The 15,160-nt window shown below is 40.5% G+C and overlaps 1 protein-coding gene across 9 annotated transcripts in view; it reads left to right on the forward strand.

Annotated features, from left to right (window-relative positions):
- LOC148853019 (uncharacterized) overlaps positions 1–14,252 on the forward strand; it is a 55,920-nt gene extending 41,668 nt beyond the window's left edge. For 8 of the 9 annotated variants that reach the window (XM_088943012.1, XM_088943018.1, XM_088943015.1 and 5 more), the window contains 3 exons: positions 12,285–12,488; positions 12,584–12,859; positions 13,848–14,252. In XM_088943012.1, the coding sequence (XP_088799138.1) occupies positions 12,285–12,488; positions 12,584–12,680 (301 nt within the window). In that variant the 3' untranslated portion in view covers positions 12,681–12,859; positions 13,848–14,252. The remainder of the gene's footprint in view (positions 1–12,284; positions 12,489–12,583; positions 12,860–13,847) is intronic. The other variant, XM_088943020.1, reaches the window with a different exon arrangement.
- Positions 14,253–15,160: the final 908 nt, after the last annotated feature.

A 15,160-nucleotide genomic window follows, 5' to 3' on the forward strand; every position in this document is an offset into this window, starting at 1 on the left:
CTACACTAGACCTGGCAACAACATTCTGTTTTTTACTTCTCCATGTAACTAGATTTCCCCCAACAAAAATGAAATAACCTGAAGTCGACTTTCTGTCCCCCACAGAACTAGTCTAATCTGCACCAGTATATCCTTCAATTTCAATTCTATTGTTCTTTCTGAACAGAATCCCTTTCCCAGGGCAAGACTTCAAATATCTGAGAATTCTTTCCACAGCCTTCATGTGAGGAATTTTGGGGTTGTGCATAAACTGGCTAACAACATGAACGGCATAAGCAATGTCAGGACGAGTGAGGGACAAGTAAATTAACTTCCCACTGACTCCTGTAGACCATGATTCGGTTCTATTGGAGTATCTGCTTGCCTGCACCCCAACATACCTGTCTCTTGTAGAAGATCAAGGATGTATTTCCATTGACATATATAGATGCCCTCTTTGGATCTAGCAACTTCAATCCCTAGGAAGTACCTCAGTTGACCCAGGTCTTTGATTTCAAATTTAGCAGCTAGGACCTCCTTCAGTCTGTTGATCTCCTCCTTATCATCCCCAGTAATTACCATATCATCTACATAGACGATAAGAGTAGTAAGTTTCCCATTCCTCTTCTTTATAAATAGAGTATGATCTGCCCCACTTTGAGTATAACCACCTTTCTTCATGGCTCCACATAGCTTCTCAAACCAGGCACGAGGGGACTTTTTAAGGCCATATAGTGCCTTTCTCAGTCTACACACTTTTCTGCCAAATTCATAACATGGAGGAGGATCCATGAATACCTCCTCATGTAGATCACCATTTAAAAATGGCATTCTTCACATCCAATTGATGAGGCTCCCACGAGAAGTTTACAGCTAATGAGAGTAGGACTCTGATAGTGCTGAGTTTTGCTACAGGAGCAAATGTTTCTTTGTACTCAACTCCTTCCTTTTGAATAAACCCCTTCGCCACGAGTCTAGCCTTGTATCTCTCAATGGACCATCCTCCCTATGCTTTACGGTGAACACCCACTTGCATCCAACAGTACCTTTCCCTTCTGGTAGATCTACTAGTTCCCACGTCCTTGCTTTCATCAAGGCTTTCATTTCTTCATTCATAGCCTCTTTCCACCTTGGGTCAGATACAACCTCTGAGTACCTAGTAGGAACATGCGCAGAAGAGAGACCAGACACAAAAGAACAATAACTAGGGGACAAGTGTGAGTAAGACACAAAATCTGCAATAGGGTATCTGATAGTACAAGAACGAGCAGACTTACAAAGTGCAATTGGAAGATCCAAGTCAGAGGAATTGATAGGATTACCTTGAGTTACTGAGACAGGTTGATCCGAGTCCAATTGGTTGCTGTCATAAGTTGGAGGGCCCTTCTTCCTTCTATTGTAGGTAACTCTGATATCTTTTTGCTACCTGTTGAAGCCTTTAGTAACATTTTCCACATCATTAGTAGTAGCCGGGCCAATAGGAGCCTCACTAGATTCACCTGGGATACCACAACTAGGAGGATCAAGAGGAGAAGATGGAAGATCCGAGGCAGAGAGGGGCACAAAGAAATGGGGAATAGAAGAATCAACCGAAGGTTCCTCTTCCATCCTACTAGTCTCCCCCTGAAGAGGATCTGAGGAACATTGAAAGTAGGATTGAGACTCAAAGAACACATCTTTTGTGACGTATCTTTTCTTGGTGACTGGATTATAACACTTGTATCCCTTCTGAGTAGGAGAATACCCCAAGAAGATCCCCTCTGTAGCTCGAGGATCCAGTTTTGTCTTCTTTGGATCCTTGACATGTATGAAACATACACACCCAAAGACCCTTGGTGGAAGGGAAAAAACAGGGAGATGAGGGCAAAGAACCGAAAATGGCGTCTTCATTCCCAAGACCTTAGATGGCATTCGGTTTATCAGATATGATGCAATGAGGATTGCCTGAGACCAATAGCCTTTTGGAACCTTGTGCTGAAACAATAAAGCTCATGCAGTCTCCAACAAGTGTTTGTTCAACCCCATTCTGTTGGGGGGTACTAGCACAAGATGACTGGTGAATCATTCCCGCATCCTCCATAAACAAGTTTAAGGATCATTCGAAATATTCAGCAGCATTTTCTGACCTGAATTGCTTGATTTTCTTGCCAAGTTGTGTTTCAATCATTTTGCAAAATGCCATGGTTACCCGTGGCACTTCATCTCGTGTCTTTAATAAGTAGATCCATGTGCATCGATAATAGTGATCAATAAAACTGATAAAGTATCGATAGCCATCCACAGACACAATGGGAGAAGGACCCCAAACATCAGAATGTACTAAGTCAAAAGGTGCTTGAATTTCATTACTAGAAGTTGAGTACACAATTCTACACTGTTTCGATAATTGACAGACTTCACAGACTAACTTTTGACTTGACACACCTTGAAACAATTCCAGAAACAACATTTCCAATGACGAAAACTGTAAATGACCTAGTCTAGCATGCCATAGGTGGAGCTTAGATAAAGACTCCACATTAGATTGACCACTAGTAGTAGATGTTTGAAGGGCTGAACTGATGTCTGCATCCAGGTAGTAAAGAACTCCTCGCTCATGACCGCTCCCAATCGTTCTCTTTGTCAAACTGTCCTAAAAAACACAATGGATAGGAAAGAAGGTTATGCTACAATTCAAGTTCTTGGTAAGTTTTGAAACAGATAAAAGATTCGAAGAGAGATTAGGAACATGTAAGATAGATTTGAGGGAGATGTCCTTGCTTAGGTCAACCACTCCTTTCCCAGATATTGTAGAAAGGGAACCATCAGCAACCTTCATCTTGTCTTGACCAGACATTAAATGATAGGAAGAGAATAAGGAGGACATGTGAGTCATGTGGTCAGTCGCACCGAATCAATAATCTAGGGGGCTGGATCAATTGAACTAGTTGCGTTAAAGGCTGAAATAATACCTGATCTGGCAAGGGAGGTGGAAGCAATAGAATTTGTCCTTAGGCGGGCCAGTGCCCAACTAAGTACCTCTACCTCATCAGCTTTGAAATCCATAGGCCCATGTCCTTGGGAACTGGTAGTCTGTCCTGAAGAAGAGGAAGCAACTGTGGATGAGTGTTTGGAACCTCCATCACTGTGACTTGCTGCTAGGTTCCTACTTGCCGAATGGCTCTTGTGGTGCTTCTTCTCTTTCCTCAATGCTGCTGGTTTCAAATGAGGGTAGAGAACCCAACAGTTCTCTTTCACATGTTTTTCTCCCCCATAGTGAGTACACCTTAGGTGCCTTTTGTCAGAGAACTTGTTCCCCCTTTGGCTTGTAGAAATGAGAGCTGAATGTTCTATAAACTGCTCTACTGGTTTAGCCTGTGCATCAACTTGCATTTCCTTCCTTCTCACCTCTTCATTTCTCACAAGATAGTAGACATGATGTAGATCAGGCATCTCATCTCTTCCCAGAATTTGGGACCTTATGTTCTCATATACCGGATCTAGGCCAGCCAAAAATTTGAATGCTCTACCCTCTTCAACTTGTTTGTCGTGTTTCTCCTTATCTCTGGCATTCTCCCAGTCTTTGATGAGATGATGATCCAACTCTTCCCACAATCCTTCTAATGTAGCAAAGTATGTAGCAACACTCATGTCCCCCTACTTCAGGGCAGCAATATCTTGATTCAGTCCATAGATTCAAGCATTATTCTTTTTCTGCCCATAGGTCTCAGACACCTTCTCCCATATCTTGGCAGCTGTGGAGAAGTGTTGAACCGTCCTGGCTACCTTGGGAGTCATTGAAACAAGCAGCCAGGACATGGCTGTAGCATTCTCTCTTCTCCAAACAGCATATTCAGCACTCCCTATTTCGGGTTCTTTCTTCTGCCCGTCCACATAGCCTGTAAGATCCCGGGATGTGATAAAGAGCATAGTCGAAACTGACCATTCCCTAAAGTTGTATTCATCAAGTAACACACTTGTTATCTGTAGGCTGTGCAAATTAGGGTTATCCAGATTAGGAGACTTTCCACTAGCCCTAATATCTCTAGAAGAAACTTCCCTAGACATGGAAGACATCTTCTCCGACTTGCAAGAGTATCAAAGTTGTCACACAAGTTAAGTGAAACCTCTTCAGACTTCCGGACCTTGTAGCACTGTAATCTTAGACCTGAGGGTCGGTTTTAGGGCTGTAATACCCTTATCCACTCTGCTGTACTGCTCTTGGCCACTGTTGCCGCAACCCTGACCTAGCTTTTGTGGCTTCTACCACGCACCAATCACTGCTGTCGCAGGCTAACCTTCACCCATGAACTGCTCTATGACTGCTGAAATCAGTCCTCTCTTCTAGATCTGTTCTACACAGATCTCACTTAGCCAAAAGGCTACGCCTTGCTCTATGTACCTCTTAGGGCATCAGTTGCTGGGACTAACTCCCCTTGGGCCCTACAACCAAGGGAAACCCTAGGTATAGGTTCTGCTGTGTTCTACGACTAGACCTAGGGTTTCTTTGCAGTACCAAGATAGAGAGAGAGGTGCAAGACAGCTGCTGTAACCAGGCGAGAGAGGTGTTCTACGACCAGACCTAGAACTCTGATACCATGTTTGCCGAACTGAACCTGTTGAGAGAGCTGAGAAGAAGAAGAAGAGGAAGAAGAAGAGAGCTGTTCACTAAAATAAGTGTAATACAATTTACATGGAAGGACCAGGATGCCCCTGATTAGTGATGGGACACCCAGTCTAATAAAACACAAGATACAATTAGGCCCAGATATTAAGGCCCATTAACTAGAGACTCTAATACCCAGCCCATACAAGATAATAACAACATATTAGTTGAACCAACACTTCCCATTGCACTTCGTAAGGGGAAGAGAAAGTGTACAGCCCACTGCATTTCACACCATCTTTCCTACAGTGCCTTATCACCCTCCTATCGAGCTTTCCTTTCTTCCTCGGATTCTATGTCTATACCTAGGAGTGTTACTAAGGCTCTCTCCAAACCTGAGTGGAAAACAACCATGCAAGATGAGATGGATGCTTTGGTCAAAAACCAAACTTGGGAAATGGTTGATCTCCCCCCAGACAAGGAGACAGTTGAATGTCGATGGGTATTCATAGTGAAGTATAAGGCCGATAGCAAGATAGAGAGGTACAAGGCAAGGTTGGTAGCAAAAGGGTATACTCAGACCTATGGTGTTGATTATCTGGAAACCTTTGCACTAGTAGCTAAGATGAGTTCAGTTCGTATTCTTTTATCTCTAGCAACCACCTATTCATGGCCCTTGTTCCTGCTTGATGTCAAAAATGCTTTCCTCAATGGTGACTTACAGGAGGAGGTATATATGGATATTCCTGCAGGCTTTTATGAAAATGTTGGTAAAGAAAAGGTGTGTAGACTCAGAAAATCTTTGTATGGACTGAAACAATCACCTAAGGCTTGGTTTGACAGGTTCAGAGGGGCACTCATCCGTTTTGGATACACACAGACACTGTCTGATCACACCCTCTTTGTGAAGAGGAGAGATGCATTGGTGTCAATTCTGATTGTGTATGTGGATGATATAGTGGTGACATGAAATTATCTGGAGGAGATTGATGATCTCAAAAAATCATTGCAACAAGAATTTGAGATCAAAGATCTTGGTGAGCTCAAATACTTCTTAGGGATTGAAGTTGCAAGATCCAAGCATGTGATCTTCAATTCACAGAGAAAGTATGTACTTGACCTACTGCAAGAGACTAGGAAGCTGGGGACCAAACCAGCAGACACTTCTATTGATCCAAATCACAAAATTAATGGTGTGGATGGTGAATTGGTAAAGGATGTGGGGAGATATCAAAGAATGGTGGGCCGACCGCTGTATCTATGTATGACACGACTAGATATTTGTTATGCTGTCAGTGTTGTGAGTCAGTACATGCATGCACCTCGGGTTCAACACTGGGAAGCTATTGAGAGAATACTTGCATATCTGAAGAAACACCTTGGCAGAGGCATTCTTTTCTCAAATCATGAGAATCTGAAGCTAGAATCCTATACAAATGTAGACTGGGCAAGATGCTTTAGATGAAAGGAGGTCTACATTAGGAGTGTGTACCTTTGTAGGTGGAAACTTGATCTCCTGGAAGAGTAAGAAGCAAGCGGTTGTGGCAAGGTCAAGTGCAGAGGCTGAGTATAGGTCCATTGGTCATGGTGTCTCAGAACTTTTTTGGGTTAGATCTCTTTTGAGTGAGATTGGGGTGAAAGCAGAGGAACCTATGTTGTTATACTGTGACAATCAGGCTGCAATCAATATTGCCCACAATCCAATTCAGCATGATAGAACAAAACACATTGAAGTTGATAGACACTTTATAAGAGTTGCAGCTGGATGATGTTCTCACTAAAGGGGTGGCAAGGAACAAGCTTGAACATGATCTATGCAAGTTGGGAATGTGTGACATTTACTCCCAACTTGAGGGGGAGTGTTGAAGATTAATTAGTTCTATGATGTTTTTCTGAGTCGATGTTTTATGTTAGTTGTTAGATAAGAGGTGGGACCACAGTAGTTATGTGAGTCCAAATTTTATTATGTTTTTTGAGTGTTATATATGTTGTTTTATGTTTTGCCACCCTATAAGGGCATAGTTGTCTTTGTACTGTTCTATTATTTTAGTATAAATAATAAGTGAATTTGGCGGCCAGATTATTGCTCTCTTTTCTTTCAACTTCTCTTCTTCTCCTTCTCTCTTCAAGAAACTACTTTCTTTCATATTTTTTAATTCAGCAGATTTCTACTAGGAGAAAATAAAACAAGAGATACAAGAGAAAGGCTGAAGTGACAGAGCAACAGCGACAGCTTCAGCCACAACCAAAACAAAAAACAAACAAGCAAACAAAGTAAAAATTGAAAATTCTTACATATTATAGCTTGGCCGTGGGCATCCCCAAATAAAAAAAATCTCTGCCTATCCAAAGTCTTGCCAATTGATAAGCTAACATATTGGCACTCCTTGGAACCGAATAGAATGAGACATTCAATGAGGCACCTAAAGAGTGAACCAATCTCACCAAATATCTGAACTGCTGGAGCAGAGTCTTGAGAATTCAGCCACTGAATAACTGTTTGACAATCTCCTACTCTAAAACCCTCATACCTTGTTGCAAGCTTAATTTTAGTCCCTGTAACAAGGGCAGTAGTTTAGCTCTTAAGGAATTTCCAAACCCCACTGGGCCTGAGTAACTGAGAACAATAACACATTCACTATCCCTCACCACACCCCCCACACCAGAGGATCCAGGATTCCCTAAACGACACCCATCAAAATTCAGCTTACATCTCCCTACCCCTGGAGGTTTCCACTCCATCACTCTTTCAGGTAGCCTGGGTTGAAAGCTTGCTATGACATTCCACTCTCTCAGCATATCATTTATACTAACACCACTAACTTCTTTACAAAGTAAAGCCTAGTGTACAACCCATATCTTTGTGAGTTCATTCATTTCTTCCCCTTGTTTATAATTTTCATTAAATACTCTAGCATGCATCTCATTTCAAAGACCCCAGAGCACTGCTCTCCTCGCACACTACCACAATTTTTTGCCTCCGTGTGACGCATCTAATTATTTCCCCTTTAAATAGGTCCTCAATATTCATGGGTGCCATCCACTCTTGCCCCACCTACCAAAGAGAAAAAGTACTGCCATACCTGAGAAGCAAAGGAACAGTGCACAAGAAAATGGTTGGCATGTTCCTTGTCCTCCCGACAAACAACACACACATGAAGAGAGAGCAGCTCTTTCCACTTTTTTCGGAGTCTCACATAGTTGTCAAGGCGACGCCTAGGTGACAAGGCACCCTTGGAGGCTTGCCTCGCCCAGTCACCAAGCAGTTTTGCATACCGTGTAATAAAATACTTTTATATTGTTATTTTTTTGAGATTATAATTATTTGTTAGGGTTCATTCATCAAAAAAAAATATTTGTTAGGGTTTAATCAACACAAACATTGCTAACTGCTGTATTGAACCCTCGATGACTTAAAAATCTGAACCAATATGTAAGGGAAGAACTTAAAATTTTGTCTAATCAACACATTTCTTCTTCCGTATTTTTTTTTTTGATAATTGAAATAATTTTATTAATCAACAATAGACAATAGTACAAAGTCCCCAAGGAAAGGCACGAGTTGCAACCTCTCCAGGCTAGTTAAGTACAGATTTCCAAATTAATAACAACTTACATAGAAGCACAAAAAAGATCTTTCCTAGAAACCCCCTGTTTGCTAAAGCATCAGCAAACAGTGCGGGCCGCGAGAGCGGTACCAAAGGCCTTTCTCTTCTCCTCCTGGGATTCAATTAAGGGAGTTCAGCCAAGGGATAAGATGTTCTTGCTTGAGTTGAATCAGTGGAGTTTGGGAAGGTGGTAACATATATAATATAATAGAAATGGCTGCTTTTAGCTTTGAAGCCAAGGTAGTAGCCTGTCCTTCTGATCTTAGTTTGAATTGGCTATGGGTTGGGTCACAAACGGCAGAACAATAACTAAGGAGCTCCCCGAAGCGTGCTTTCTAGTTAGAGAGAGGGGAAAGCTTAATTAAGAAAATAGAGTGGCCGAGCCAAAAAGCAAGACAAGGGAGGAACAACCTTCTTTAAAGAAAAAGACATCCATGCCAACCACGGTTGAAGGAAGAAGGGCAGCTTTCAAGATTTCACCAGGTCCAGTTCTTGTTGTCGGACTAGAAGCAGCTAATGAATCCGCATCAAATATGGTTCAAGGAATTCAAACCGGGAGCTAGGTGAATCAAATCTTTCTTATGGATGTGCAGTGTGGAGTGGCATACAGAAGGCAGCAAGGGATTTCAAACAGGTTATAAAGCTGGAAGAAGGTGATGATGGGTCATGAGTTAGTTTCTGGCAAGAGGTATGGTGTGGGGGTAGCCCTCTCAAGGACAGATTTCCAACTTGATATGAAATTTCTCTCAACAAGGAATGTTTGGTATTGGAGGCGTTCTCTTAGGAAAGAGGCGTGTGAGTTTGGAATCCAACTTTTAGAAGGAACCTGTGATGGGGAAGTGGAAAAATGGGAAGAATTGGTGCAGATCCTTAATACAGTAAGGGAGGACGGTGCAAGGAGTAATAAGAGAATTTGGTTAGGGGGGAAGTCAGGAAATTTCACATTTAAATCATTTTATAGCAGATTGTATAATGTTGAGGAGGATTCTTTCCCTGAAGATAGGGTCTGGAGATCAGTTGCTCCCCTCAAAGTCTCTTTCTTTGTGTGGGTGACAATTTTGGGGAAGTTCTTAACAGTTGACAATTTATCAAAGAGAGGTTTGATGGTATAACCCAGTAGATGTGCTCCATGTGGCAACAATTCTGAGGAAGTGGAGCATCTTTTCTGCACTGTAGGTTCACTTGGGAGATATGGATGAAACCTCTGAGGGTGTTTGCAACTCAGCTATGTTTTCCAAGGGACTTGATGGCTTTCCTTAAAGAGCTTGAATGTGGGTGGTTTGTCAAGGGAAGGAAGGATTGTTTGGAAGGTTGTGCCAGAAGCATTGCTGTGGTCCATTTGGAAGGAAAGAAACAGGAGGCTTTTTGAAAACAAGTTTAGTTCAAAAGAGATATTTTTAATAGGCAGTTGGGGTAGGATATACTCATGGGTGGCGACACACGAGTTATTCAAGAATATTCCTTTTAATTATTTTTCTGATCATAGCAATCTTTTTGTACGATTTGATGAATAGTAGTTTTTTGTTTTTTGGGATGTACTAAGTTAATACTTGCCTTGTCTATGATACTTGGATGACTATATATGCTATTGCATGGATACTTCTAAATGTACTTAATGGCATTACCACTTTTGAAATATGTAAAGTGGTATATTTTAGCAAATTATATTGTAAAAATATTACAGAAAATCATAAGCATGTTGTAAAAAATGTTGAAAAATGTGCCTTCTGTTAGACAGTTTTTGTATGCCCTTAGCTTCAATCTGATTTTATGTACTTTTGTTATTTAATGGAAATAAATAAAGTGCATGTTTGATTCATGTTGTTTGGTTTAATTCTGTGTAAAACCCTAAAACTGGACATTTATAGAGACTCGTGTTAGTTTTAAATGTTCACAGCCGTTGGATAAGTCTGGGGAGATTTATCCTGCCAAGGCTGATACTGGTGTGCCACCAAGTGTTGGGATGGCCTGTCTCAGCCACCAGGGTAAGACCTGAGGCACATGCAGTATGGGATTACTTGAATCCTTGAACCGGACCAGATTTCCAGTATTGCCCTGGACCTTGGAGATAGATGGGCAAAACTGGAAAGTTACACCTGACCCCTAGACTCGATTATGACATTTCACTAGGTGTTGGATCAGGCTACCTTTGATATGCCAATCAGTGAGATCCTTAGCGGGGATCAAAACCTAGGTATGTTGGGGCAGTTTGAGAATTCATCTGAGTGGGTGATCATAGTGACAGAATCAGCCACTTTGTCGGACAAAGGGTAATGATCGGGAATGCACTATCTCTGATGGAAACCAAACTGCCGGCAGTTGATTTCAATCGTTGAAATTTTGTTCTGCAAAATTAATATATTTATATATATATATATGTACGGTTTCAAATTGTTTGCAAATGGTTTTAATTCCCGGGATCCATGTGAGAGGAGAGTGCGGCACTGTTCCTTGCAGCCGAGGGAGAGGTCCTCTCTTGTCGGGCAGTGCTTGATCATTAAGGGCTGAGAGGTTAAGTGTAAGACCATTGAGGATAATACCTGATGGGCTAATCTTGCACCTGCCCACAGTCCCTGGGTTTTTATAAGATGGCTTGGCCTAGGGACCACTTAATGTAAGTGTTGGGCCCATAGGGTCCATATGATGGACTCAAGGGGTTCATTGAGTTTTTCAGTGAATTCGGCTGGGCCTTGTATCAGAGGCTGGGCCGAACCCATGTGGCTGGTGTGTAGATCAATGCTTGAGTCCCACGCCATACAAAGAAGCCCAACTGGGCAGCAGATTGGAAAGTAATTAGACACTGAATACTTAATGGGCCAGAAGCCCATTTCGAGGTGGGCTGATATGATCACCCATCCTTGGGGCGAATCTGAGATTAATGTTAGTAAAAGGATTGGGCCTTTAGCCTTATCCACTCTTGGAGACCAAATTCAAATTAGATTTGAATCTGGTAACCTCTTGATAAGATCAGGAGTAAGCTAACTTTATCTGCAGATAGGATTAAGATTATTTTCTATCCAAATACTGATTTGGATTGGGATAACTCCTAATTAGGAGGTTTCTTAATCAAGAAGAAAGGAGGAGATTTCGAACCAAAAGGAGGGAAATACAACAGATTTCGAACCAAGAAAAATCGCAAGAAAGGTTCCTGCGAATTGAGATCAGATCTTATACTCCAGAAAAAGAAAGAAGAAGCAGTTCAGATTTTTCGCCTTTGGAGTTCTCCTCCTGCCCCCGCCATCTCCTTTGCAAGATTAGATCTTTGCAGAAAAGAAAGTCAAGAAATCTGTTCTTGACATCAGTCTTGCAAGAAAGACTGAAATAGATTCAGTGTTTAGTGCTTCCAGAGGATACTTGCGAAGGATCCAGTGTGTAGGACGCACCCTGTTGGTTTTGTTCCATCCACAGTTGTGTCATCTTCAGCAGGAACGGATCTTGGAGCATTCTTTGGGCGTGAACACCAACTTTGGGAGATAGTGCTTCTCCGGATCAGGTATATTCCTCCCATTTGTCTTTTGGTACAGATCTGGTTTGATTATGGTTCAAGTAGGATCCTTGAATATTGTATTCTAAATTTAGGAAATATGATTCCCAGTTGGGAGAAGGTAGGAAAATTTTTGAAATTCGCCCACCCATTCCGCAACCTTTATGGCGTCCATTCGATGGATCCTACCATTCTCTCACCTTCTACCTTGGATCGGTGAGAAGAAAAGAGAGAGCAAGAGCCAAGAAAGAAAGAAGCAAAGAGATGGGTTGTTCACTCTACTTTGTTCAAATAAGAATTAATGGTGTAATGTAATTACCTAAATACCCTTTGATAACCTGTATAACTATCCTAAATCAATCACTATTCCCGGCTCTCATAACACAAGTTGAGAAGTGAATTCTTTATGATGAGATAAACCAAAAAGAGCAGTCCAAGACAAATGTTAATCAAGATCTTGCCTTTGGAAACAAGCTGCAAGAAAGTTCTAAAGTTGACAAGTTAAAAGCCTTTCCCCTACTTTACATATTGTTTTGAAGATAACTTCTATCTTAACCTTGTGTTTTTTTCTCATCAAGCAAGGTTGTTTATGTGTCTTGTTAGTAATGTTTCACATTAATTTAAACAGGGCAGATGAACAAGTTTGTTATTCCCAGCTGCTATCTAATAAGGATGGTAATGAGAACATTGAGATAGAGAAAAAAAAGAAAAAGAAGAAAGTCATTGATCTGAAAGAGAGCATTCTTGATGGGGGAAACCAAAATGGACAGTTGGAGAAAAGTATTAAAGTGGCAAGCCATGAAACTGCCTTTGAAGATGAACTGCAAGATAGGTAAGTGCTTTTTCTCCACTTATATTTTGTGTTTTGAAACTTTCTTTACACTCCTCACTTGGTTTCATCTAGTATGAATATGTTGAGTGGAACAGGAAAGCTACTGATTCATTAGTCCCTGGCAATCTTGAGAAGGAAAAAAAGAGAAAACTGACACAAAGCAGAACCCATCCACTGAGAAATATCAATTGACTGCTAGCAGTACTAAGAAGGAAAAGAAGAAGAAAAAGGCTGATACAGAGAAATATCCATCTGTCGTGGATAATGACCAAAGCACAATTCAATTAAAGTAGCCCTCTCTTCCAAGTTATGGAACTTGGTGAACCTATCAGTAATGCTCAAGAATCAAATTTCAGTCCACCAAATAAGAAGTGATTCTCTTTCTCTCTCTCTCTCTATCAATCTATTGTCTATCTTTCTATTTGTTTATTTGTCTATCTACCTATCTATCTACACAAACACACATGACGCTTTTTTATTTTTTGATAGGCTACACACACAATACATTAGATGTGTGTATTCAAATATATATGTACATATTTATGTAAGAACTAAATAATAGAAACAGAGTAGCAACAATAGTAGATAAAGATCTGAATTGGTAATAGAATAAGTTTAATTAGTAATAGAATTGGTAATAATGAACTTGTAAATGTTATAAGAATTGGTAATAGAATAAATTTAATTAGACGGGGTGAGCCTCCAAGGGTGCCTTGTCACCTAAGCGTCGCCTTGACTATGACACGGTTCTTTATTGTTACGATTTGCATGGTCCTCCCTCCACATGGACCAATCATGTATCTCTTGGAGAGGAATCCACTGGTGATGATACATTTGCTTCTGGTTGCTATAACACGTAAGGAGTACAAGAAACTTCATCTATTTTCTTCTTCTAGTGGTACTGCAACCCTTGCCAAATCATGTATCAAATGCCTAGCTTCTCAGTCCAGACCATATGCATGGATTATTGACTCTAGAGCCTCAGACCATATGATTGGGTCTCTAGATGTGTTTTCCTCCCTTTCCCCTTTTCCACATCATAGTTTATTACTTTGGCTGATGGTACTACTTCCTTGGTTTCTAGTACTACTGTACTAGTACTGTAACTCTTGATCCTAATTTGTCATTATCCTCTATTCTTTAGGCTCAGTTTGGAAGGAGTACAAATACAAATATGCACAGTGCAAAACCTTATATTTTGTATTATTTTGTATGTATTTGCACTGTACATATTTGTATTTGTACTTCTTCCAAACTAAGCCTTATGTTCCTAAATTCCCTTTCAGTCTCATGTCTCTTAGTAAATTAACCAAGACATTGAACTGTTCTGTTTCTTTTTGTCCTCATTGTGTGTTTCAGGACCTTAAAATGGGAAGATGATTGGTGGCGGGCATGAAGCTGGATGATTGTACTATCTAGATGGTGGTGGCACACAGAAGGCATTGCATTCTTCCCAATCTCCTTGCAGTGGCATTGTCAGCTAGGTCATCCTTCACTTCCAATGCTTAAGAAGTTGGTCTTGTCACTACAGCCTATTTCTCAGTTATAGTGTGAGTCGTGTCAGTTTAGTAAGCATCATTGTGTGCCTTTTGTTCCTAGGGATGATGCAAGAGTATCTAGTCCATTTCAATTAGTGCATTTTGATGTTTGGGGTCCTAGTAGAGTGAAGTCATATAATGGGTTCAAGTATTTTGTAACGTTTATTAATGATTATTCAAAAATGATGTGGATTTATTTAATGAAAGCTTGCTCAAAATTACTTCAGATTTTTTGTTCTTTCCATGCTAAAATTCAAAATAAATTTGGTACATCTATTAAAGTGTTTTGTTCAGGCAATAATGAATACTTTGAAGCTCATCTACAATCATACCTTGAGTCCAATGGAATTATTCATTAGTCTTCTTGTTTCCACACCCCAAAATAAAATGGTGTGGCTGAAGGGAAGAACAGAAAATATCGGAAATGGCTTGTATTCAGATGTAGGTTCCTAAAATCTACTCGAGCCATGCAGCTCTCACAGCTTGTTTCTTAATTAATCGTATGCCCTCATCACTTCTTGGTAGAGTTTCTCCCTTTTCTTTGTTGTTTCCTTCTACTGCACCCTTTCCATCTTCTCCGTGTGTGTTTGATTGTTTGTTTTATTCACTAGTTTCGCCTGTAATGGATAAGATTGATCCAAAGCCAAAAAGGTTACAAATGCTATTATGCTCATTTCGTAAGTCATTTGTACTCCTTGATGTGACCTTTGAGATGATGCCTTTCTTTTCTCCAATAAACATAGGAGGTCTATCACAAATTATTACACTTTCCTTGGAGGTAATTTAATTTTTTGGAAAAGTAAGAAGCAAAATGTGGTTGCTAGAACTAGTGCAGAAGTAGAGTATAGAGTTATGGTTCATAATAATTGTTAGTTCGTGTGGATGAAGCACTTGTTGTAAGAAATTGGGATAAATGTACCCTTTCCTATGGAGTTGTTTTATGATAATTGAGCTGCCATTCACATATCCACTAACCTAGTATTCTATGAGAGGACCAAACACATAGGACTGCCATTTTGTGAGATAAAAGGTAGCAAGTGGAGAGGTTGTTACAGCCTATGTAAAGTAAGAAAATCAATTCTATTTGTAACAAGTTGGAGCTCTGATATTTATGCTCCAACTTGAGGGGGGAGT

This window comes from Nelumbo lutea, chromosome 5, assembly GCF_056320005.1.
Source record: "Nelumbo lutea isolate HS-2025 chromosome 5, American lotus-T2T, whole genome shotgun sequence".
Taxonomy (NCBI): domain Eukaryota; kingdom Viridiplantae; phylum Streptophyta; class Magnoliopsida; order Proteales; family Nelumbonaceae; genus Nelumbo; species Nelumbo lutea.